We start from the raw sequence: 27,762 nt of genomic DNA, 5'->3' as shown, positions 1-27,762 counted from the left end.
GTTGTGTTCACAGACTGTGATCCCTGGATGACTTTCCTCCTTAGCCCTCTGGCAGTTGAGTTTGAGGAGAAACTCGCTGACCGGCCCATTACATGCACTAACGAGCCCCTGTACTGAGGTAGGTGCTCCACATGTGCTGGTTCCCCGAAGGCGACCCCATGTGATATCTTCCGCAAAAATTTTTCCCTGCCCTCGGTCACCATGCTCTGTAGAAAATTCTCCCCTTCGGGTAGGACCTACCATGGGACCTCTCCACATGACATACTTCCGACAAGACTCAGTAAGACCATGTAACGTATTCCACTCAAAATACCCCCCCTTTTGGGCAGGTTGTGGTCTCTGCAGTGTCTTCCCTTTGGGAGGGACACCCCCCGACACAGACACTTATGGCTCCCAGTCAGTTAACAAATTCTACTCTTTTTGGGGAGAAAAGAGAGGGAAAAGAGGCCTCGGCTGGGCTAGCCTGTCCCTATAGTTGGACAGCCGACTTGTCCCTAATGGACCGTTCATCGCTCATAAGAGCGTTGGGGGAGGTTACATGATGGCCTGGTGCGCTGGCTATGAGGCACACAGCAGTCTGCCCGACACACACCGCCAGTTCACGTAACACAGTTCAGCTAGTTGTGGCATTTTGTATAAGCACCCTTATTGTCACTACATCGACACAATGTCGAGTGAGTGACAGATAGGGAACGTCCTGGTTACTTTCGTAACCTCCGTTCCCTGATGGAGGGAACGAGACGTTGTGTCCCTCTTGCCACAACACTGAACTACCCGCTGAAATGGCCGGGACCTGGTCTTGGATCCTCAGCACAAAACCTGAATGAGTGGTTGCATACCAGCTCCTTTTATACCCATATGTCCGGGGGAGTGGCATGCAAATTCCACTCGCCAATTCTCATTGGCCTTTTTTCAAAAAAGCAGAGGTGTTTGGGTCTCCCAAGAGTGACCCCTAGTGTCACTACATCGACACAGCATCTCGTTCCCTCCATCAGGGAATGGAGGTTATGAAAGTAACCAGGACGTTTCAAGGTATGTTTCATAAACATGGATTAAACCTAATCCAAACTAAAAAAGTGTAATGAGAAATTCACCATAAACCGTGCAGTGTATTCTGGAAAACTCTGTGTGTTCCAAAAGTAAAGTAGGCCTACAATATAGCTACCTCTCTATATCTCTCTCTATCTATCCATCCATATAGCAACCAGTTAAAAGTTCCCTAGCAACCAATCAGAAAAACTTAGCAAATGCTTAGTAATGCAAAAAGGCCCTTACAAAATTCCGTAAACTTGCCGCAAATTCGCAACTCATTATTTTCACATGCAAATGAGCTTTGCGGTAAACTCTTCATTGTTGCCAAAGGTTTGCTGAAGTTTCACCACTATTCGTAAAGAGTTGCAACACAATTTACATTTAAACTTGAAGTGTCTTTTCAAATTGCCAAAATATTAAACTACATAAGGTTTAAATACCCTTTAAATGTCAAAACTTTTAAAAGCCGTTTAAAACTTTCAGGCCAAGCTTTGTCAAACCAAAATTCCAAGTTTGCCTTAAAGAACTTTACTTTTCAAGCGCCAGTTAGATTCTGATGTGTGCCTTAATAGACCAATCAAAGTCAAAGGTTAAGAAATCTCTTACCGTACTGTCTTCTACTATTGGAGGTGGAGGTTCATGGATAATCTACAGAAAGAGAGAGAGAGAGAGAGAGGATGAAAAGATAAATACATAAGCCACTCATGCTAGCATGTCAGACCACATGCTCTCCGAAGTTAAAAAAACTGTTATTTTCTTCGACTTATTTGTCAAAGGACCCAAGTAATATTTTCAATGTGTGCCAGAAAATCAGGTTACACAAAAACACATGGCTTAGGAATTGCACACCCCTCCCTTTTTCAGTGTGTTTACAAGCAAGTTTAAATGACCTAAAAATCTGGAGGCCAGATACGTTAAGCTGAAAGGTACCGTAGGATGGCAAAGAGTGTGAAAAAAGAAAGATGTAGAAGGAGAGTCTGAGCTAACCCACAAGCAATACAATTGTGAAAGAGCACATGTGGTCTTTCTGATTTGTTTTTGTTTTCAAACTCATCTCGAATTCTGAGAATCATGTGAAAAGCATTGGAAGAATAAAGACATTAAAAACGTCATAGTTTAGAAATCATGTCATCTCTTATTTAAGTTTGGAATTGGATTGAAGGGCAAATTTTTACTTTTACTTTTCTGTGGTCTTATACTGCCTTCAAGTTATTAATGATTGAATTTATGAGATGAGCACCCATGAATGCCAGCACAATGTCATAATTACCATTGGAAAACATTGGGAGCCCTGACTTTCTGAGTTGGAGACATGCCAGTTAAGGAATTTTGGTGGGAATTAATTGATATTGATCATTATAGGTTGTGATTGTTAACTCTACACAATAGCTTGCATGCATTTTATGTGCTGTTGATAAGGACTGGGCGCTGGTATTACAGTATATAACGTGCAGCACTGACAAAGAGGGGGACTTTCCCAAACATGTCAAGACAAGGAATACATTGTTGTTGGCATAACGCTAATCAAAGTTTAGCTGTTTACTGTTGACAAGCAGCATTGCAACTTGCCTCATTTATACAGTATATAAATCAAATGATGTGCAGTTACAGGCGTGCTCTAGGATTGCCACCTGCCCTTACAAAAATCGAGAATTCTGGCAAACTTGCTGCAAATTCACCACTCATTATTTTCACATGCAAATGAGCTTTGAGGCAAACTCTTCATTGTCGCCAAAGGTTTGCAGTAGGTTCACCATTACCGGTGAAGAGCTGCAAACTTCTGGTAAACATTTGCGGCGAACTGCAAGCTCATTTGCATGTGAAAATAATGAGAGGGACATTTGCAGCAAGTTTGTCAGATTTCTAGATTTTTTGTGTGTGTCCCATATTTTGACCTAAATGAAGACTTCCCACAGACACCTATTGTCCCATATTAAAGCGTCAAATTTCTCGAAGGGATCCCCCAATCTTGCCATGTGCATATAAGTATTATATAAAAAAAAATCAAATCAAATCAAATCACTTTATTGTCACACAGCCATATACACAAGTGCAATGGTGTGTGAAATTCTTGGGTGCAGTTCCAATCAACATAGCAGTCGTGACAGTGATGAGACATATACCAATTTACAATAACATCAAATTAACACAACACAATTTAAACATCTGTTATACACATAATTACACTCAACAATATACAAATAATAACATACACTGTACAGTATACAATACGCTGTTTTTGTTTTTGTTTTTTACTATATACACATTACACATTATTCAATAGAAATTAAAATTTAAAATACATAAAAAAAATAAAATAAAAAAGTATATATATATATATATATATATATATATATATATATATATATAGAATGTACAGTATTGTACTGTATTGACATTCAGGCTGTCGGTTGATAGTCAGTTGTTAAGAGAGACATAATATAATAATAATAATAATATAATTTATGACAGTCCGGTGTGAGATATAAGAGTAAGGGTAATAAAGTGCAGTGCTGATGTATATTGATCATGAGAGATCAAGAGTTCAGAAGTCTGATTGCTTGGGGGAAGAAGCTATCATGGAGTCGGCTGGTGCGGGTCCTGATGCTGCGATACCGCCTACCTGATGGTAGCAGTGAGAACAGCCCATGGCTCGGGTGGCTGGAGTCTCTGATGATCCTCTGAGCTTTTTTCACACACCGCCTTGTGTATATTTCCTGGAGGGAGGGAAGCTCACCTCCGATGATGTGTTTGGCAGTTCGCACCACCCTTTGCAGTGCTTTGCGGTTGTGGGCGGTGCTATTGCCGTACCAGGCGGAGATACAGCCAATCAGGATGCTCTCCACAGTGCAGGTGTAGAACCGTGTGAGGATGTGGCGTTTCATTCCAAACTTCCTCAGCCGTCTCAGGGAGAAGAGGCGCTGATGAGCCTTCTTCACAACGACTTCAGTGTGGATGGACCATGTGAGTTCCTCAGTGATGTGGACACCCAGGAACTTGAAGCTGCTGACTCTCTCCACTGGTGCTCCATTGATGGTGATGGGACTGTGTTCTCTGTCTTTTCTTCTGAAGTCCACCACAAGCTCCTTTGTCTTACTGACGTTGAGGGAGAGGTTGTGCTCCTGACACCAGTGTGTCAGAGTGTGCACCTCCTCTCTGTAGGCTGTTTCATCATTGTCAGTGATCAGACCTACCACCGTCGTGTCATCAGCAAACTTAATGATGGCATTGGAGCTATGTGCTGCCACACAGTCATGTGTGTACAAGGAATACAGTAGTGGGCTGAGAACACAGCCCTGTGGGGCTCCAGTGTTGAGGATCAGTGATGAGGAGATGTTGCTGCCTATTCTAACCACCTGGCGTCTGCTTGACAGGAAGTCCAGGATCCAGCTGCACAGCGAGCTGTTTAAGCCCAGAGCCCAGAGTTTCTCATCTAGCTTGGAGGGCACTATGGTGTTGAATGCTGAGCTGTAGTCTACAAACAACATTCTCACTTAAGTGTTCTTTTTTTCCAGGTGGGAGAGAGCAGTGTGTATTGTAGATGCAATGGCATCATCAGTGGAGCAGTTGTTGCGGTAAGCAAACTGCAGCGGATCAAGATTGAGTGGCAAGACAGAGCAGATGTAATCTCTTATTAGTCTCTCAAAACATTTGCTGATGATGGGGGTCAGAGCAACAGGACGCCAGTCATTTAAACAAGTTATTTTTGATTGTTTTGGAACAGGCACAATGGTGGATGTTTTAAAGCATGTGGGGACTACAGACAAAGAGAGGGAAAGGTTGAAAATGTCCGTAAAAACACCAGCCAGCTGGTTCGCGCACGCTCTGATGACGCGGCCCGGAATGCCATCTGGGCCCGCGGCTTTGCGGATATTCACCCGTTGGAAGGATCGGGTTACATCCGCTACAGAGACGGAGAGTGAACTGACCTCTGTAGCTTCAGCCGCGAGAGCTCTCTCCGCGAGGGTTGTGTTATTTCCCTCGAAACGAGCATAAAAAGTATTTAGCTCATCCGGTAGAGAGGCAGCGGTGTTCATGGCGGAGTTTTTATTCCCTTTAAAGTCCGTGATGATTTTAATTCCCTGCCACATGCTTCTAGAGTTGGTGGTGTTAAACTGTCCTTCAATCTTGTCCCTGTACTGGCGTTTTGCTGTTTTGATAGTTTTTCGGAGGGCATAACTGGCTTGTTTATGCTCCTCCGCGTTCCCGGAATTAAAAGCGGAGGTCCGCGCATTAAGTGCCGCGCGAACATCGCTATTGATCCACGGCTTCTGATTCAGATAGATTCGTACAGTTCTGGTCAGAATCACTTCCTCTACGCACGTTCTGATGAAACACATTACGCTATCAGCGTAAAGCTCGATGTCGTCATCAGAGGTGGACCGGAACATCTCCCAGTCCGTGTGATCAAAACAGTCTTGTAGCATAGAGTCTGATTGGTCCGACCAGCACTGGATCGTTCTGAGGGTGGGTGCTTCCTGTTTCAGTTTCTGCCTGTAAGCGGGCAGAAGCTGAATGGAAGAGTGGTCCGATTTGCCAAATGGTGGGCGGGGGAGGGATTTGTAGCCATCCTGGAACGGAGAGTAGCAATGATCCAAAACCCGGTCCCCTCATGTGTTGAAACTAATGTGCTGGTGATATTTTGGTGCGACTGATTTTAAACTGGCTTTATTAAAGTCCCCGGTCACAATGAACGCAGCCTCAAGGTGCGCGGTTTCTTGCTCACTTATACTCCCATACAGTTCCTTGAGTGCCCGGTCTGTGTCGGCTTGTGGGGGAATGTACACAGCAGTGATAATGACCGCTGTGAATTCCCTCGGTAGCCAGAATGGTCGACACAGAAGCATAAGAAATTCCAGATCAGGAGAACAGAAAGACTTGATGGAATGTACGTTCCTCTGATCACACCAGGATTTGTTGATCATAAAACATACACCACCTCCTCTAGTTTTACCTGAGAGGTCTTTCGCTCTGTCCGCTCGTTGCATGGAGAACCCCGCGGGTTCAATGGCTGAGTCTGGAATCTCTGCAGACATCCAAGTTTCTGTTAGGCAGATAATGCAGCAGTCCCTCGTCTCTCGTTGGAAAGATATCCACGCTTTCAGCTCGCAGAGCTTGTTATCCAGAGACTGAACATTTGCCAGTAGAATAGTGGGTAGCGGGGGTCGATTTGCGCGGCGTCTTACTCTGATGAGAACGCCGGCTCTGTTTCCCCTTTTCCTCCTGCGTTTCCGCGGCCGTGCTGCCCAGACAAAGGGCTCCGCTTGCGTGTTTGTAAACAGCGGGTCAGCATTGAGGAATGTGAAGTCCGGTTTTCGGTGTGAGATCGCTGAACCAATGTCCAAAAGTGTTTGTCTGTCGTAGACAATAAGGCAGACAACATCCAAGACAAAAAACATAAGAATTGTAAACAAAACAAACAAAACATTGCTATGTTGTGTCGGAGCTCGCAACGCAGCAGCCATACTCGGCGCCATCTTGAGTCAAATTTCTCGAAGGGATCCCCCAATCTTGCCATGTGCATATGAGTATTATCATATGGCTAATAGAGCAATTTCCAGCATTAACCACTATATCATTTAATATACGTTACCATGAATTAAAATGAATCATAACATGAAATAAGTTTTTGGACATAACGCACAACCTTGTTGTTGAAAATTTAAGGTAAAGCTTTTGATAAGCAGAAAATACTACACGTTCAGTCGCATTATGTGGTGAAACTCTTGTGCGACAAAACTAAATTTCACATCATTCTCTGTGATAGCAGGAGAATGCTAATATACATAAAACAAATGAACTAATATATTAAATTATATTAATTAATATAATACATAAATAAACATACTGTATATGGTGCATCTTTTGGTCTTCTTTTTGTTGTACTAGTGCTAAAAGGTTTCTTGTCTTTGTTGAAATGTAAAAGAGAAATATGATGCAACTTCCTTATGTGTCTATTTTATTCCTTCAGAAATGACCTGAATGCACATCAAATCGTAATAACAGTTTCCAAACTTGTAAGCAGGAACTTCCCAAGAGGACTTAGCACTTTTTTAAGCTAGTGTTTCATCTATATGTCAGCAAATTATATTTTTAATGTTCCCTTGCCTCATTATAATGAATGAAGCTCACATCCTCACATCACTCACTTGCAGTGCCCCTTGGGTAAAACATTAGCATTAGGCTACTTTAAACATTAGCATTAGGCTACTTGGCAATCAAAGGATATTCATGAAATTGAAAACTTTGGACACTATTCTTCCTTGTTATTTCAAAGGTCAAATCACAATTGTATTTTACCATGGTAATAACAGGATAGCTTTCAACACATTCTCACGGCGAAATCATCAGGTTTCGTACGACTTTTCTAAATTTGGCTAATTTGTATGTATCGTGCGATTGCACTCGTTTGAATTCCAACGACTTTCACTAAAGCCAATGACGTAGCTGGACATCGTTTCCATCTAATACGTGACAATTACTTGCTTCTGTCACACACAGCAGCTTCCTATCATGTTTACACACTCTACTGATTGGTTAAGTTTAGATAAGGGGTTTGGGCATAATATTAATAAGTATGTGCTTAACGCCTCGTGCGCGGAACTCACGCTTCCGCATTAGACATCCAGGAATTTGCAGGCAGGGTTGGGAGGGTTACTTTTGAAATGTATTCCACTACAGATTACAGAATACACGCTGTAAAATGTAATTTGTAACGTATTCCATTAGATTACTCAAGGTCAGTAATGTATTCTAAATACTTTGGATTACTTCTTCAGCACTGGTAGATTTTTTCACTTGTTTTGACTTTAAAAACTCTGCCAGTACAGTAAGATAAAATACACATGTTAAAAATATATTCTCTGAAAAACCTAAATATCATATGCAGTGTTGTTTCTAAAATAAGATACATCAAATGTATCTTAATGATTTTTAGATATTTTTACAGGAAAACAATACAAAAATTATTATCAAAAATATGATTTTTGCCCTAATATCAAAGGTCTTACTAGAAAAAATGAAATTATGATCCAACGTGAATTTTCTTGATAAAAAAAAAATTTGGATTGTGCCTGGTAACATGTGCATGTTAAATGGCTAGAAATAGCATTTTAGCTTAGTGTAAATCTGACAATTTAAACAAGGTTTATTTATATTTCTTCTGCTCCAAACTTACTTCAAACTTACTTCTCTGTCTGCTCATATGAATGTAACACATCATAAGAAAGTGTTTCACCGCTGTTCAAATGCACTTTGAATAGCATCATTTATATGTATATATGTTTTCCATCTGAAAGGACTAAATATTAAATGAAACAACTGACAATAAAATGCAAATTAATCTCTTCAATAATCAATATACTTTTTGAATGTAAATGTATTCTACATACCAATGATTTAAATTGTAACTGTAGTGGTAACTTATATTTTGTATTTTAAATACGTATTCCCGTTACATGTATTTCGTTACTCCCCAACCCTGTTTGCAGGTGAAGACATTCGAGTTTATGCGAACAACATTGTGCGAGACCATGCGAAATAGCCAACTCGTAAATTATGTATGACATTTCATGAGATTGGGTTGATAGCTTTCCTACACCATGCTGCATTAAAGTTAGCTAACAGGGTTAAAGCAGCAGATGGAAATAATTAGCTTGTAAAAACAGACAAGACTTTTTTTACATTTTCTTTTTCAAGATGTTTTGTAAGGTATTTGCCAGGCAACTTAGAACTTGACCAAAATGTATAGTTTTCAAATTCTTAAAGACTTTATGTTAATAAATAAAACTAAGCTAACTAAACATAGAATTAAGCTAATGCTAATTTAGTCTATAATGGCCAACAGCTGGTTTCTATGGAAACTGATCACAGTTGAGCATGAATTTAGCATGGTTTCATCTAGCCTTCCTTTAACTTCACTCCACATCGAGCTAAGCTCTTCCAACATGAGAATGACTCATTTCTTCTCTTTTCCTGTTGTGCCTTTCCAGACAAATTCCACATGTCCAGTTCCTCAGAAATTCCTCAGTCGAACCTCCCTGACAAAATGAGTTATTAGATGTCCCTCAGAAATTTGGAGAAAGTAGGTTTGTGTCTCAAGCAGTGTAAGCAAAGACATGTCCTCTTGGAATTATGTTGACTGTACCTTCAGTAACTCTTTCTATTCTGAAAACAAAAGACCTGCAGGTTCAGCTGGTGACCAGTTTAAATGACCGGTTAAACCCATATTATTACATCTCTCTCGGGAATACTTGATTCTGATTGGTCAATTGTGGCATTCTGCAGTCAGATATTTTTGTATATTGACTGCTAATTGACCGTTGTCCCAGGGAATCGATTTCCCAGGTGTGCTAGTTAAATGTCTCTCATATCACTTTCTTTTTTTTTTTTTTTGTACATAATACAATATTTTCAACACAAATCAAAATTTCATGTCCATGTATTTATTTATTTGTAAAGTAGCCATGCAATACAGGTGCATCTCAATAAATTAGAATGTCTTGGAAAAGTTCATTTATTTCAGTAATTCAACTCAAATTGTGAAACTCGTGTATTAAATAAATTCAATGCACACAGACTGAAGTAGTTTAAGTCTTTGGTTCTTTTAATTGTGATGATTTTGGCTCACATTTAACAAAAACCCACCAATTCACTATCTCAAAAAATTAGAATATGGTGACACGCCAATCAGCTAATCAATTCAAAACACCTGCAAAGGTTTCCTGAGCCTTCAAAATGGTCTCTCAGTTTGGTTCACTAGGCTACACAATCATGGGGAAGACTGCTGATCTGACAGTTGTCCAGAAGACAATCATTGACACCCTTCACAAGGAGGGTAAGCCACAAACATTCATTGCCAAAGAAGCTGGCTGTTCACAGAGTGCTGTATCCAAGCATGTAAACAGAAAGTTGAGTGGAAGGAAAAAGTGTGGAAGAAAAAGATGCACAACCAACCGAGAGAACCGCAGCCGTATGAGGATTGTCAAGCAAAATCGATTCAAGAATTTGGGTAAACTTCACAAGGAATGGACTGAGGCTGGGGTCAAGGCATCAAGAGCCACCACACACAGAAGTGTCAAGGAATTTGGCTACAGTTGTCGTATTCCTCTTGTTAAGCCACTCCTGAACCACAGACAATGTCAGAGGTGTCTTACCTGGGCTAAGGAGAAGAAGAACTGGACTGTTGCCCAGTGGTCCAAAGTCCTCTTTTCAGATGAGAGCAAGATTTGTATTTCATTTGGAAACCAAGGTCCTAGAGTCTGGAGGAAGGGTGGAGAAGCTCATAACCCAAGTTGCTTGAAGTCCAGTGTTAAGTTTTGAGTTTTGGGGTGCAATGTCATCTGCTGGTGTTGGTCAATTGTGTTTTTTGAAAACAAAAGTCACTGCACCCGTTTACCAAGAAATTTTGGAGCACTTCATGCTTCCTTCTGCTGACCAGCTTTTTAAAGATGCTGATTTCATTTTCCAGCAGGATTTGGCACCTGCCCACACTGCCAAAAGCACCAAAAGTTGGTTAAATGACCATGGTGTTGGTGTGCTTGACTGGCCAGCAAACTCACCAGACCTGAACCCCATAGAGAATCTACGGGGTATTGTCAAGAGGAAAATGAGAAACAAGAGACCAAAAAATGCAGATGAGCTGAAGGCCACTGTCAAAGAAACCTGGGCTTCCATACCACCTCAGCAGTGCCACAAACTGATCACCTCCATGCCACGCCGAACTGAGGCAGTAATTAAAGCAAAAGGAGCCCCTACCAAGTATTGAGTACATATACAGTAAATGAACATACTTTCCAGAAGGCCAACAATTCACTAAAAATGTTTTTTTGTATTGGTCTTATGATGTATTCTAATTTGTTGAGATAGTGAATTGGTGGGTTTTTGTTAAATGTGAGCCAAAATCATCACAATTAAAAGAACCAAAGACTTAAACTACTTCAGTCTGTGTGCACTGAATTTATTTAATACACGAGTTTCACAATTTGAGTTGAATTACTGAAATAAATGAACTTTTCCATGACATTCTAATTTATTGAGATGCACCTGTACAGTCAGCCAATCATTATCACAAAATAAACCCCTTCGGGATGATACAATTCTGACCACCCTGTCAAGGTTTATTTTGTGAGAATGACCTGCTAATTTCTCAGCCTTTATGTTGAAACTTTCTTTACACAACCAACAGCAACACAGTTTTCTAAATCCCGACCTCTATCGCTACCAGGATTTTAATTTTAAATCCAAAATTCAAGTCTGCATAGGCACACATTTACTATCATAAAATAAATTCTTATAAAGCAAGCTGGCAAAAAAAAAAAAAATACAGGATTTTATTTATTTGAAATCACATTGGTTGTTTTGTGTTTCTTCAATGGTAGTAAAAGTCATACGTTTTTGTACAAAATGATTTGAGAGTGTTTGTTGGTTGATTTGTCTTAAAGGGATAGTTCACCCAAAAATCATTTTCTCACCCACATGCCATCCCAGGTGTGCATTAATTTTCTTCATCAGAACACATTTGAAGAAAAATTGAGAAATATCTAGCTCAGTAGGTCCTTAAAATGCAAGTGGATGATGACACAACCTTTGAAGCTCCAAAGAGAACAGACAGTCAGCATAAACGTTATCTATATGACTCCACTGGTTAAATTATTGTCTTCTAAAGCAAAACGATCGCTTTTACTTTGAAAAGATCAATATTTAATTACTTTTTAACTATAAACCAACACTTCACGAAAGGGCGGAGTTCACGCCGTCTCGTGTGATGTATTCACGTTGGCATGTTATGGATCTAATCTCATGTTTTTCTCTTAGTTGAGACATCAGGATGAGCACACAAACACCCCATTGTGAGTAAGCAAACAGATACAACCACAGAAGTGTCTGTACAGCGTTCCTCCTACTTAGTTGTAAATAGCGCTGCTCTTCCGTGTGTGTCACACGTGCGTCTGTTCTCGCGTGAACATGCAAACGCGATAATGTCACACACGCGTTCTGCTGCTGACCGGAAGCAATGATTTGTCGTTAAAAAGTACTTAAATATTGATCTTTTTCACAGCAAAAGCGATCGTTTCGTTTAAGACGACATTTATTTAACCAGTGGAGTCGTATTGATGACGTTTATGCTGACTGTCTGTTCTTTTTGGAGCTTCAAAGGTCGGATCACCATCCACTTGCATTTTAAGGACCTACTGAGCTAAAATAATTTTTTATTTTTCTTCAAATGTGTTCTGATGAAGAACAAAAGTCATACACACCTGGGATGGCATGAGGGTGAGTAAATGATGAGAGAAGTTTCATTTTTGGGTGAATCAACTCTTTAAGGAGTAAATATCGTATCGATTTTAGCGCCACTAGTGGTCTTGAAAACTTGCAGTGATTTATACTCGAGTTACATTTTTCCAATTTGACCAGGTTTAAGGTTGGGAAACTCAGTTTTCTGTGGTATTCTGCAAGTAAAGATTGTGTTCATGTCTGCGTGTAAGCAATATTGTGGCAGCACTTCAGTTAGTTTAGAAAATGAAGCACACTAGTACACAAGACTCACCACAGTGCAGCAGAGAGGCCAAAACCACCATAGGAGGGCCAGAATCAGTAGTAACAACACAATTAGTAGTGCTATGGCCAGGATCGTACCATCAGACTGCAGGGAGGAGCGAAAGAACATTACTCACTACAATTTTTGTTATGACAAAACAGTTCAAACGCAAGTGACATACAGAAACATTACTTGGAAAATTAAATGAAACAATACAGTGATGTCAATCCTTTAGTCTCCAAATCAAACAATGGTCCGTTGCAAGAGTGCAAGCTTTGAAAACAACAGATTATGCATGCTGGTGGGGATGGTTATTAAATGAGGTTATTATCTAAGTTACAAGATCTTACAGGGAGATCTCATTAGCTATTGCCTTTTAAATGACATTTGGATTTGGCTGGTGGGAAACTTATTATGCTTATATAAAGAGCTAGGACTGGTACAGCTTTACAGGCATTAGAAATTCCTGCAATCCATGGAACCTGTTATTACATTCCTTTAACACATTTTTGGCTTCATAACATACTGTAATAGTCACTTGCATACAGGATGTTCTACTGTAGCTTGACTAGTAGAGCATATTGCAAATAATCCCAAGGCCATGGGTTTGATTCCCAGGAAGAAAAAAAAAAAAAAAACATACTAATAAAATATATACCTTCAATGTACTTTAAGTTGCTTTGAATAAAATTGTCTGCCAAATGTATTGTTTCCCTAACAAAAAGTCTGAACTAGCCGCAAACTTGCCACAAATTTACCGCAAATTATTTTCACATGCAAATGAGCTTGTGATTCGCCACAAATGTTTGCCAGAAGTTTGCAGCTCTTCACCACTAGTGGTGCAACACAAGCAAACCTTTGGCAACAATGGGAGATTTGCCGCAAGTTTGCTGCAAAGCTCATTTGCATGTGAAAATTATCAGTGGCGAATTTGCGGTATGTTTGCGGCAAATTTGCCATGAACTCTTTATTTTTGTAAGGGTTAATATGTTATTGTGTTTAATGTAATTACTGTGCTAAACATGCTAACAATGCCAAACAAAATGCTAGCAATGCCTAGCAACATGCTAGTAACAACTAGTTGCATCTAGCTAAAACAAGTTAACAACATGTTAGCAGTGCCTAGCTACATGCAAACTAGCCATCATTATTTTCACATGCAAATGAGCTTGTGATTTACCACAAATGTTTTCCAGAAGTTTGCAGGTCTTCACCGGTAGTGGTGAACCTGCAGCAAACCTTTGGAAGTTTTTTGCAAAGCTCATTTGCCTGCGAAAATAATCAGTGGCGGGTTTGCGGAAAGTTTACAGCAAATTTGCCATGAATTCTCAATTTTTGTAAGGAAAAACATGTTAGCAATGTCTAGCAACATGCTAGAAACACCTAGCTACATGCTAAAACATTCTAGAAATATGTTAGCAATGCCTAGCTACATGCTAAAATATGTTAGCAATGCCTAGCAACATGCTAACAACCCCTAGATACATGTTAAAACATGTTAGCAACATGCTAGCAAAGCTTAGCTACATGCTAAAATATGCTAGCAACACATAGCTACATGATAAAACATGATAACAATGCATAGCTACATTACATTACATGTAAGTCAATGTAATTTACTGTAATGTACATTTTGTGTGTAAAGCTAGCTTCACCAGGAAGATCATGCTGGTCTACCAGCCTCACCAGCTAAGTTTTGCTATAGTGAATAGCATGGCTATACTGGAAAACCGCACTTACAAAAAAATCTAATCTAGCGGCAAACTTGACACAAATTTGTCGCTCATTATTTTCACATGCAAATGAGCTTTTGATTTGCAGCAAATGTTTGCCACAAGTTTGCAGCTTTTCACCGGTAATGGTGAACTTCCAGCAAACGTTTGGCAACATTGGACAATTTGCTGCAAGTTTGCTGCAAATTTGCCATGAACTCTCAATTTTCATAAGGGCGGCAGTAAACCAGTACTACCCAGCAAAAAGCAGCTTGAATTTCCATGTTGGTCTAAACTTGTCTTTTTAGCAGTTATGTCATATGCCAAAACACAAGTAATAAAGAATGAAAATGGATTTAGAATAATACTTACACAGCTTACAGTGGTGATGGTAACAGAACTAGAGATAAAACTCAGGCCTTCATTCATGCTGACGTAAAGAGAGGCAGCCCTGCAATACACATTAAAAAGCACTGCTTGAAGTATCTTACTGAGTACACCCACAATTAATATCTTCTGATCAGCACTATTTTTGGGGGGAAACTTACGTTCCCTCCTCTTGAAGAACAGGAGCTGGACATAGCAGGTACGTGTCCTCTACTATTAATGGCTTCACCACTAAAAAAAAAAAAAAGAGAAAATATATGTTGTATGATTACAGTTCAAACTCCAAATATGGAAAATACTGCACTCAAGAGTGCAAGATGTTTGAAAACCTTGTAGTTACAGTATATTCTTTTGTTTTTATTCCATACTGAATAAAAGCCTAGTTGAACTAAAAAAAGCTGCAGTTTTTAAAAAAAGACTTAAAGGGATCTTTTCCATTTAATTTCATCACCCTGGATTTTAATGTTCAAACTCCATTAGACATGTGCAGCTTCTGTGGGTCATAAGGTGTAGTGGATAATGCTCATGGCTGGGAATGAGCAATAAGCCTTCACCGTTATGCTTTTGAAAAAGGCACTTAACCTATGGTGGCCCTGAAAGATCAGACTGAAAAAGGAAGAATATGCAGAGTGGTGTGGAGAGATGGATCTACTTGTGCACAGACGGATTATGGACTGAGCCAATTGAGGCAGCGCCCTGGGGCCTCTGACTGTCAGGGGCCTCAAGCTGAGAGGCCGGCACAGGTCCAACACATGGAAAGCCTCTACAGATGTAATGATGACTTCAAATAGATGAGCAGTGCTTGAATGTGTGCCAGTGACTATTGCCACTATTTAAAATTAACACTGAAATGAGAAAAGATTGTTCCTGGCCAACCAGCAATGCCTTTTGAACGCTTTATTCTGCCTGATCTCATGAAAATTACATGACCGTGGCAACATTTTTGCAAAATAATATTACATGATACCATACATGTATAGCTGCAGTTCTGAGGTGAAATGTCCACTGTGTGGCGCTAAAAGCGAGTTAAATATTCTCCTAAACATATGAGGATTTTAAGGTTAATGTTCTATTATGTTTAAAATCAACAAAACCGACCTCCCTACCCTAAACCTTAAACCTAACCGAAGGTGTCATAAAAAGCCAAGTTTGATATGAAAAAGCAATTTCTGAAGCAGCCATATAATTTATTGGTTCTTGCTTCTTTGACAATGTTTTGCTCACGTATCGACTCACATGCTCTTTTGGACTCTTGCAATGCTCTATTAGTTAAGCTAACACACATTTTAATCTAATTTGAGCAAGCTTGTAAATCTAGTTGGTTACGTAATGCAGATGCTAAAATGTATACATTACGTGGCATGTAATATATAATAAAATTGTTTTGATGTCATAAGAAAGCATTGTGTGCTTTATATATATTTATAAACTGATCATCTGCCATATTACTTGTGTTTTTTTGTGAAATGGAATAAAATGTATTTTTGTTGCAGCGCCTCTAGAGTTCATTTCACCAGGAAAGTGCCACAATCAGTACAACAAGGAAAGTATAAGTAACTTTGCAAAGATATAGGTATAGTAATGTGATTCTATGAGACCTTATTGCTGCCTTGTTGTATAATAGTCATAGTACATTCTTGACTCTATTGCAATGTACTACACATATGGTGTTCATTCTCGTAATTGCAAATTTGTGACTTTATATTTCACAATTGAATTATAAACACAATTATAAACTTTATGTCTCATATTCACGACACTATTTCTTGTTTTTTTGGACATTAAAATAACAGTTGAAACAAGAATGGGCCTCCAAAGAGCCTGGTACTCCAGAACCTTGCTGGACCATAATCCATTCTTGTACTCAAGCATTATGAGATTTCCTCGGTACTCCAATGAATTAAATTAAAATTAAAGGGATCAAAAGGTTTGTGCACGATGGTCATTATCTTTCATTTACAGGATATCTTGTGTTTACAGTGGTGAAGAGTAAATAGGCCTACGCATAAACAGAGTTAATTTCTGTAGGTTGGGAAATATGGCTTGAGGCTAGGAAATTCTCTTCTAAGTTGTGGACAGAAAACATATTTTTCTCTCTTTTTTTTTTAAATTGCTTCCATGACACAGCCCTGTTACACTCATCAACCAGACATTATCTTTATCGGACAGAAACAATTAGCATGGTGCCTTGTTTGCAATTACAGAATCAGAATCAGAATGAGCTTTATTGACAAGTATGCTTACACATACAAGGAATTTGTCTTGGTGATAGAAGCTTCCAATGCACAAACAATACAACAACAAGACAGAGATAATAATAATAATAATAATAATAATAATAATAATAATAAAACAGAATAAAAAGTGAATATAAGTATATATAGAAAATACACAATAAGAAAAAAGAAAAGAAAAAAAAAATGTATATATATATATATATATATACTACTGGTCAAAAGTTTTGAAACACTTGACTGAAATGTTTCTCATGATCTTAAAAATCTTTTGATCTGAAGGCGTATGCTTAAATGTTTGAAATTAGTTTTGTAGACAAAAATATAATTGTGCCACCATATTAATTTATTTCATTATAAAACTAAAATTTAATAAAAAAAAAAAATAAAAAAAAAGGTTTTGAAATTGATGACTTGGACCAAATAATAAAGAAAAGCAGCCAATAAGTGCCCAACATAGATGCGAACTCCTTCAATACTGTTTAAAAAGCATCCCAGGGTGATACCTCAAGAAGTTGGTTGAGAAAATGTCGAGAGTACATGTCTGCAAATTCTGGGCAAAGGGTGACTACTTTGAAGATGCTAAAATATAACACAGTTTTGATTTATTTTGGATTTTGTTTAGTCACAACATAATTCCCATAGTTCCATTTATGTTATTCCATAGTTTTGATGACTTTACTATTATTCTAAAATGTGAAAAAAAAAAAAAATATAATAAATACTAAGTGTTTCAAAACTTTTGACCGGTAGTGTGTGTGTGTGTGTGTGTGTGTGTGTATATATATATATATATATATATATATATATATATATTTATACGTATGTACAAATACAAATCTGTTATATACAGATGCAAGGGAATTTATGGCAGAAGAGGTTGGATATGTTGGATAAATATAAATAGACTAAGCTCTGTATTGCACATAATTATTGCTCAAAGGGGCAGTTTTAACTGTTCATGAGATGGATAGCCTGAGGGAAAAAAACTGTTCCTGTGCCTGGCGGTTCTGGTGCTCAGAGCTCTGTAGCGCCATCCAGAAGGCAACTGTTCAAGAAGGTAGTGGGCTGGGTGAGTAGGGTCTAGAGTGATTTGTCCAGCCCTTTTCCTCACTATGGAAGTGTACAGTTCTTGAAGGGAGGGCAGGGGCCAATAAATAATACTCTAAGCAGTCTGAACTGTCCTTTGTAGTCTTCTGATGTCTGATTTCATAGCTGAACCAAACCAGACAGTTACTGAAGTGCAGAGGACAGACTCAATGACTGCTGAGTAGAAAAGTATCAGCAGCACCTGTGGCAGTACTTTATTTGAGACAAAGAGAGGTAAAGATTTTTGAAACGGCAAAGCTGTAAAGTAGATTTGAAGGCAGATGATGGCTTTTATCTTAGAACCAACTCTGATTTTAATTAAATTAGTTCAGAGCGTTGATACCCTCCCTGAAGCCTTACAGTATCGCTGCATATGAAATACCACGCAGTTTCACTTGCATTTCAGTAGTTTTAATTAAAAAAGAAGATTTTGTGAAATGAATACAATGCTGTGGAAGTGGAGGACGTGGTTGAGCACCAGCTTGTGAATGGAGAGTGAGATCGGGAGATGAGAACAGTAAAGATCATCACCTGACAATGATTTTCTCTAAGAGCTGTCTGTCATTACAATGAGAGTTGGAGACAGATTAAAAGGCGAACCAGATGACAGAGAGGCCCCAAGACCGTGCCGTTGACAAGGAACATTATATTTCCGCTGAAGAGCGTGGACCTGAGTTTTCCGTGGTCTTTGAGTTGTGAAAAATAAAGTACCTTTTTGTGTTGGAACTCGCCGACTCCCGCTTCCTTCTTGCAACCCCCCCCCATCCCCCCCCCCCGCCCCCAATATAAACTGTTAAAAATGCTAACACATTTTATAACTGCTTTAGGAATTAATTTGTTGGAGCAATCATGGGACATATGTGAACCTTGGCACTCTGATTTGCTGAAAGTCATTTCACACAACACAAGTTCTCATCGTGCCACTGTGAATGAGCTTGTCTCATAGCACTCTTTAATGTACCAAAGATGTGAAGATTTTCACTGAAAAAGGACTTAAAAATAGCCATAAAGATGTGCTCGTCCATAGACACTCAGTCTAATTTTCAGTTCATGCACCACCCCCATTGTTTCATCGAATATCTCGGCCTCTGTGTAGACTAGAAGCTTAATCTAGGTGTCATTAGAAATCTGAGACCCTCCTTTGCGATGACGTATAAAATTTTATCATCAATAGTCGATACCATATATTTCCAATAATTTGTTTAGCATACTTTTCTTGCTGGATCGCACATTTTATTCTGGACATCTAAGATATAACATTGGATTATTCAGACAAGCAAGCTTATAGACAAGTAAACTCTTTTTTAGAAAACTGCCTAAGGTAAAAGCAGATATAAAGTTTTTACCTTTTGGGGGCTTACAGCAGCAGTGATCGGTGCATAAAAGAGATGTTTGTATTTGATGTCTTACAGATATCATATTTCACTTTGTGATTCTTTTGAAAATCTTTCAAACTGTGATATTAGCGCAACAAAATAAACTGTACAGTCGCATTCCTGAGAATGAACTTTCATTTAATACTGTATATGATTTGTCTATTTAAGTGCTATTTAAAAGTCTTTTACATTAATATTAACATTTCTACCACATGACCTCTAGGTGGTGCTGATTTGCGACACGAATGTTTTCAGACCTTTTGTTATTTTATGTAACATAAATGCAGAAGTGATGGTTATCTATGAAAAGTACTGATTATAAGCTTTCAAACGATACCCCATTGGCCTGATTTATGTATTCGGAGACTTGAACATTTTAAGCGTAAACTATTTTTGCGACATAGTGCCTCCTTTTGGACCCGCCGGTAGGCTTTTCAACTCCCATTGTATTAAAAAGACAGACCAGGATATTCATTTAAAATTTTCCTTCTGTTTCCACATAAGAAAGAAAACATACATGTTTGGAATGGCATGAGGGTGAGTAAATGTGACTAATCTGCTCTGCAATAGTGTAGTGTACAAGAAATAAACGTGGATCCTGGTTACACATCAAACCTACAGTAAAAAACGCAAGGGGTAGAGCTGTCATTAGCCTGAGGGACTTTGCTAACTCTCTTTGCCTCTTGTGTGGCACTGTTTCCACCTTATATCTCCTTCATCTGGTAGGAATCCATGCTATAAATCCAAATGTACCATTTAAAAACAACCATTATAAAAAACAAATGGGACTGGCATTTATCTAATCACGGTAAGGTATTCCAAGGTTTCTGTATAAACTAGACCTCTGGGATGCTTGGTGAAAATATGATAGCTAATCAGAAGGGTTTATACATTCTGACTTGAATCATGCCAACCATATGGTTATTGCTTTAAGAAGTCACGGAAATGTCTTATATAACACTGCTGTTGTTCAACTTAACATTTACACTACCGGTCAAAAGTTTTGAAACACTTCCTCATTCTTTATTATATACTGTATATATATATATATATATATATATATATATATATATATATATATATATATATATATATATATATATATATATATATATTTTATTTTATTTTTATTTATTTTTTTTTTCACATTTTAGGATAATAGTAAAGTCATCAAAACTATGGAATAGCATAAATGGAACTATAGGAATTATATTGTGACTAAACAAAATCCAAAATAAATCAAAACTGTGCCTTCACATCAAAAGATTTTTAAGATCATGAGAAACATTTCAGTCAAGTGTTTTAAAACCTTTGACCGGTAGTGTATGTCCTTTGTAATAGTATTAATAGATCCAGTGATGTGTGTAGCATAGATGTATCCAAGCAACTAATTCAGCATTGTCACTTAAAAAGTAAGTATTAATCACAGGCCTTTTAAAGGAGTCATCACAGGCCGTGAAATGTCCTGCAGGAGAGCCAAAAGCGAGTTAAATTATATTGTAATCAGATGAGGTTTTTAAGGTGAATATTAGATGAATGTTTAATGAGTAAATGTACCTACGTAACCTAAAACTTTAGCCTAAACTTAACCAATAGTGTCCTAAGAGATAATTGAGAGGTGAACAAAACTGACATCCTAACGCTTAAACAATGCCTAAACCTAACCGATAGTGTCCTAAAAGATAAATGAGAGGTGAACAAAACTGACATCCTTACCCTTAACCAACACCTAAACCTAACCAACATTTTCCTAAAAGATAAATGAGAGGTGAGCAAAACTGACACCTTACCTTAAACCAACACCTAAACATAAATGATAATGTTTTAAAAGCAAATCCGACATTAAAAGCACATCTACTGAAGCAACCGTGTCATTTCGTGTCGCTTCAATGGCACTTTCGCTTCACTTTCTCTCAGAGTGACCTTGGCTGGGCTTGAGGCTCAGTCTCAGAGTCTAAAGTCCAACACTCTAACAGGTGAGCTACAGCGCAAGCTAACCATGTTGGAATAAGTGCGTAAATGCAGGTGGGTCTGTAATACAAGTGTTAAAATGTATAATTTTTCAAATGTGCATTAGAGTATGTGTTTTGATATAATAACATAGCAGTGTGTTAGTAGTAGAGCGAAAAATCAGTGTTAAAGTCATAAAGTCATCAACAGACATTGTAGTCGTGATCTGTGAAAGTGAATAAAGTGCAGATGTTGCAGCACCTCTAGTGTTAATTTCAGAAGGAAACTGCAGCAAAAAGTAGAAAGTGGCAAAAATGTAGTTAGTAACGTTCATTCTATGAGACTAGGTTTGTTTTACCACCTGTGTCGCTATGGTGGTGAACAGTACATTTTAAAGTGCAAAGCAGATTTTTGTAGTTCCAGTAAGTTGGTATATTAACAGTATACAATTTAATGATATATACGGTAATGAGCTGTAAAATATTCACCAAAATGACATCCTGTAACGCCTGAAACATGGTTGCTGTATTTTTACGGCAATATCTTTAACAACTGAGCTAGCGCAGCTATTGCAAAATTTAAAACTGGTAAAAAACATCACCCATTGTTAATGTGACTGAATTACTAACTGATAGAACTGTGTCATTGCACTTACTTCTGGTAAGGGTGTCATTAATTCTGAAGCTGCAAAGAACCTTGTCCACATTTCTAGCATGAAGGAATCCATTTCCTCTCACGACGACTTGGAATGCCTCTACAAGACAGGAAGTTAATGCAAAACAATGTTAAATTGTGGCAATTGTTCAAGGTCAGTTACATCGAAACAAATCTGATCAATTCAAAATCAATTTATCTAGGGAAAGACGCATAAATTAAGTTTATTTGTCTGAATAAACAGCTGAAAACCAGAGCACAAAAGATTAACATAGTAGTTAAAAGAAGACTGAATGGTCATAAAGGAGACAGATTTTTTACTTGCACAGTACTGACAAATCAGTTCTTCAGTCAGTTGTTAAAGTTAAAACTCACATTTTGTTTTATTTAGAATTTTAAGTGCCTTTTGAGACTTACAAATTCGCATTGTGTTTACTTTATGCTTAAAAGTCTGGTTTTAAATGAAACATTGGGCTCATTAAAAGTTTCTTCGTGCTAGCCAATCAAAGTTTAGCCTCTGTGGTTGAGTGACTTTGTCTAAGCAATGTGTTATATAAATGCCTTGTGTTAAAGCAATCAGTTGCAAGGTAACTTACAACATCTCAGGGGTTACTCTTTACAGGAAGGAATCTTTCAAGAGCCAATCTTTAAACATACATTGCTCATTTTGAAACCTAAATTCAGCATTTGACATGATCTTTTGTGCAGATGGTGACTTGTATACTGTTAATGTGGCCATTGTCAAACCTGACAAACATATTATGTGTTAACTGATTGTTTGGTACTATTGGTTTTTAGCCAGCTCACCCATTCTGTTGGGTCTTTGCCCCCACTAGAACAGAGTTTGCGTGAAGCTGAGCTGTGAAGCCAAGCCAAGGTTGATCTAGTGAGATCCATCAGAAATCCATAAAATTTTACTCACCTCCAGCACAGATACTGGAAGGTTCTGCAGCAAGGATCTCAATGCATGATTTTTTCAAGATCTGACAGACACAGAAAGTGAAAATCATTGGATGATTGTTTATTTTTGTGCTTTATTTAACAGAACTAAACTCTACATTTCCAAAGCCCTTACACTTTCATGAAATATTATCACTAGAACATGGTTGGGAACAATAAATGGAGAAGTTCCACTGACATTTTTGGTAACAGTTTCCATCAATATTTCTTTTGTTGAGGGTTTAGTAATGAATAATAAGTCATTTACAAATGCATTATAATGTATAAAATGTGGTTATAGCCACATGACTTTCTTTCAGTACTTGCCAAATGGTGAGCATTTTACTTACATGTTACTGTTTAAATGCTTAATAAATACAGTTATTCATACTTATTTTGATTAAAAATACAACAACCTAAAAATGCACTAATTCATGATATGTCACAATGCAGCAAAAATATATTATTATAGTGAGATTAAAAGGAAGGATTATCTAATGTTGCTACCGTCTGCTTTGTGCTTATATTTATTACTATTATGTCTTGTAATGTGGTGTCGCAGCATACCTAATCCTAGATACCTAAAGTCCTCTGCTAAAACATTTTTCAGGTCTTCATTCTCAGTCACAGCATATAGCATATAATAAAGACTGATGAACATTAAACCATACTGAACTTTATATACATAGGTTTTTAATGTTGGCAACTCATTAACAAATGCTTCATACGTGTCCACCTTACATTAAGGTACATTTGCATAGTTTACTCATGTTGAATAAGTGTTATTAAGCATTTATAACATGTCAGGTAAAACTGCTTACTATTTTGCAAGTGCTGCATGAAAATCGCCTTTTTTATTAATGTTATTATCCTCCTGAGACCCGCTTCTAAAATGCATAGACATTACGTTTTGGCTTCTCTATTTAATTTCATTTAAACTGACTGATCTCAGTTCAGGAGACTCTAGTCTGTCATTAAAGGGTTAAACTTTCGATGCACCACGAGTCATGTGACAACAAAACATGGCGCAGACCTCAGCCAAGTTTGTCTTTGGGAGAAACGGCAACAAAACTACATCTGTTAAGAAACCTCATTAAGTTTTTTACAATAAAACCTCTACAAAAGAGTAGAGTCTCTAGTTTCATTCGATATGCTATTTTAAAAATGTCATTGATTTATCGCAAAAAGGCACGCTGTTAAAAACTATGACCACGTACGTGGACTATAGGATAATTTTCTTTAAAATATTCTTTATTTACTGTGCATTATCACATTGAGAATCAATGGATGCATCCAAAAGCTGGAAAATGTTGCATTCAGGGCCTTTATATGGAGTTAAGATGAAAATAAGGTGCATTTCAAACTCTTCTGAGACTGATGCAGACAGACAGCACACTGGAGGTTAAGTCATTCCCTAATTAGGGAGCAAGGGAGCATCCTATATTTTTCCTATGCAGCCAAGTGCATGCACTCCTATCATCTGCTGAAAAGTTCAGTTTCAGGCTGCAGATGATGTTTGGACCACTCAACATGTTTGGCCCACATGGGACAGTGGTAATCAGCAAATAGATTCAGAAATTTTCATGCAAAATTTTAATTTATCATGGTTGGCAGTGATTGGATGATGCTGGTCGTTATTTTAACCAGAAATATTTATTCTAAATTCTGATGTAATATATGTAACATCTCAAAAACATGAATAACCAACACTCCTGGAAACATAAACAATTTGATTAAAAAAAATAAGCTTTCTATAACTTGGAATTATTTAAAATTTCACAACTTAGTCCAACTATCCACATACTGTATGTGGACATACATTTTTAGTATATATATATATATATATATACATGAACCCCTTTATAAACACTTCAAGGGAACATTACTGTAAAGTGTTACCCATTTTTTATTTTTTTGCACAATGACTTTCCAAGTCCTCCCCTGCAAGTGCCCCAACACAACAATCCTCTTGTGGTGTTTTTTTGTTTTGAAATGTACATCTGTTTAATTAGTCTTTTCCTCTTGTTGTCCTGGAAATAGTCTTCATCAGTCTATACCACCACCTATGAGTGTGAGGTTGTTTAGATCTACATGTCTACCGCCTTCGTCTGTCATCTCTGGAAGTATGCTTTCAGATCCCAAGGACCCTGCTGATTTACAACACTTTGCCGTCTTCTCCTGAGTAACAGCCAAGAGCTTTCAGCATACAGCTAATTGGTAGCAGATGGAGGCCAGCTGGACAGACCCCAGTCTAAGCTCATGAAACAGTCCACCTCTGGATAAGACGAGTCTTCACCCAAACATCTCTTCTTCCACATCAGCTTCAAAGTTAAAAAAAATATAAATCAATACCTTTCAAAAAAGGATACAGTGAGCAGGCTTTGATCCTCTTTGTGCAGACTCCAGTCAACTGCAGGATCAAAGCAGTTGAGGCAGGGCATGGCAGGGCTTTCTTAGAATACCGATACTGGAAAGAATAAAAAGTCTTCAGACTGGACTGAATTAATATTCTTGTTTGTTGTTCTTCGGTTCCATGTTTTTCTGTTCTTCCTCTTTTCTTTCTTTCTTTTTTAAAAAAATTTTTTTTAATGAAGATGTCCTGTCCAGAATCGAGTGAGACCACTGAATGGCCAAACATGTGGCTTCTTCCTTAAACAGCCATTGCCCTATTTCTAAACCTGTTCCACTGTTCCAAAAGATTTATACTGAGCACGGAATTCCGCAATAAGAATGGAATATAAACAAGGTTTGTGATTAATGATCATGTATAATGATTTTCCCCTCGGTAATAATTTTTTTTCATAAGGAATACAATCTACCATTTCATTACAATAAAATCAAAAATCAAACTGATATTACAATACAAATCTAAATGAAATTAACCCTGTGATGCCCACTGTTGTAATATTACAACATCAATTTTAGCTCTACTAAAATAAACCTGCACATGATTTTTTTTTCTCTAAGACCACATTTACACAACTAATAGGTCCTATTGTTAAGCCTTGCAATGCTATTGGATGGTAAAATTTGTAAATAGGCCTATTCACCTGGCCATGAACTCACACAACCTGCAAACTTGCCTTGAAGCACATCATCTTGTTTTACTGGACTGGATAAATCAAAATTCAAGTAAGTAAAATGTCTAAAATATTTTTTTTCTGTGATTAGTAATATATCTAGATCATGCAGATATTAAGGTACTGTTGAATGCTTTGATCATATTAGATTTTGAGCTTGTTATGTCAATGTTGTAATTTTACAACACTGGGTGAAAGGAGTGGCAAAATTTGCCTGTGCACCTTGCACATTACATGGATGAATTGTACTTCTCACCTGTTCCATGTGAAAAAAAATACTAATAGAAACATACTATTTTTGATCATTCACAAGTTTAAAATGTCTTCTTTGTTACCATTTTGAGTTTCAATCAAAATTAAATGATTATTAAATGATAAGTTCAAGTTGAATTAAAGAATAAATTATTTCTTTGAGAATTTGAAAGTATTTGTGTAGCAATATTTGAAACTATCTGTATCTTACAATTTATAAAATATACTTAACTGGTCCTGTTTTCTTTTCTGGGCTTTGCTTGTTTGCCCAAATATCTGCTTGCTTCATGAGGGACAGGTGATAATGTTCTGGAATGTGGGGGGTATAAGTGCTATTAGCATGATAATAGAGGGCACAATAAGCTAGCCAGACAGTATTGTGTGAATTCTGTGGAATGTGTGAATTCTACGGAATGGGTCAATTCTTCAAAACGTGTAAGTAAGACTGGGATTTATTTGCATTGAGATTATTTAGCCTGGAAAATAATCAGTGACTTTTTTTTTACATTTCAGAATGCCACCAGCCAGGAAAGACCGTCTTATCTACAATGTGTATGATGTCATTGATGCCGTCCAAAATGGGAACAGTGACTTTGAGAAGGACTCTGATACAAGTGATGAAGAAGAATGTGGAGATGCCTCTGAACTGGAAAAGGAAAATAAAAAACCCAATGATCGCCCATCGGATGATTATGTGGACATCATGCCAACAAAACCAAGCCATTCAAGAGCACAGACCATGCCCCGTGACAGGTATCGTTGGCTGAAAAAGGATTTTATCAGTACCAACACTGATTTTTCAGGTCAGGGCTATGAACAGATCTAAACATAGTAAATGCCATAGTTTTCATTCAGTTAATCAGGTTTTGTAAATACAATCTGAACATATTTTTATAATAAACAATTTTTCATAAAAATATGACTTGTCTGATTATCATTATTATGTGATTATTAGTGTATAGATATATAGGCTACTGTTATGGGGCTACATAAGCAGTACACCCTGTAAATGAACCATTAGATGTTCTCTACATTTGTTCAGACAGTGAGTAAAATCACTGAAATTCTGCTACCCAACAGGCCCAATGTTGCAATATTACAACTTTTCCCTAAAAACTTACTAAAATGTAAAAAATGTAAAAACCCATTTATTTCTGCATTAGAGGCCTCCTACAACAACATATAAAAGGTGAAAATGTTTTTTTTATTTTTTTTATGTTTCTATATTTGGGTCTCACAGGGTTAAACTGCCTCTTTAACGGCTCTTACCGAATCAATGACACCTTGGAGAGCTTCGAAGCCATCATTTACTGGGAAGACATGATCTTTGCTGTCAGCAATTTTGGCCAGCTAGGGAAGGTAAAAACAAGACAAATTATGTGAAATCAACACAAAAATTTCAAACCTGATTTCAAACCTGATTTTAAGTCTGTTCTGTGGGGGTACTATGGTACAGTAATGTATCAGAAGGGTAACCTATTACTATAGAACTTTCAATACAGTATGGGTCAGAAATCA

At 37.6% G+C, this 27,762-nt stretch overlaps 1 protein-coding gene across 1 annotated transcript in view; it reads right to left on the bottom strand.

The window, feature by feature from the left end:
• The window catches only part of LOC127415120 (anthrax toxin receptor 1-like), a 115,709-nt gene that overhangs the window by 56,265 nt on the left and 31,682 nt on the right, over positions 1 to 27,762 (bottom strand). Inside the window, exons 8-14 of the mRNA XM_051653689.1 lie at positions 27,514 to 27,594; positions 22,896 to 22,956; positions 21,975 to 22,073; positions 14,832 to 14,901; positions 14,656 to 14,734; positions 12,581 to 12,676; positions 1,639 to 1,680 (exon numbers count right to left, since the gene is read on the bottom strand). Coding sequence (XP_051509649.1) covers positions 1,639 to 1,680; positions 12,581 to 12,676; positions 14,656 to 14,734; positions 14,832 to 14,901; positions 21,975 to 22,073; positions 22,896 to 22,956; positions 27,514 to 27,594 — 528 coding nt within the window. The remainder of the gene's footprint in view (positions 1 to 1,638; positions 1,681 to 12,580; positions 12,677 to 14,655; positions 14,735 to 14,831; positions 14,902 to 21,974; positions 22,074 to 22,895; positions 22,957 to 27,513; positions 27,595 to 27,762) is intronic.

Source organism: Myxocyprinus asiaticus, chromosome 24 (genome assembly GCF_019703515.2).
Source record: "Myxocyprinus asiaticus isolate MX2 ecotype Aquarium Trade chromosome 24, UBuf_Myxa_2, whole genome shotgun sequence".
Lineage (NCBI taxonomy): Eukaryota > Metazoa > Chordata > Actinopteri > Cypriniformes > Catostomidae > Myxocyprinus > Myxocyprinus asiaticus.
Note: the sequence above shows the minus strand (reverse complement) of the source record. Positions and strands in the feature narration are given on the sequence as shown.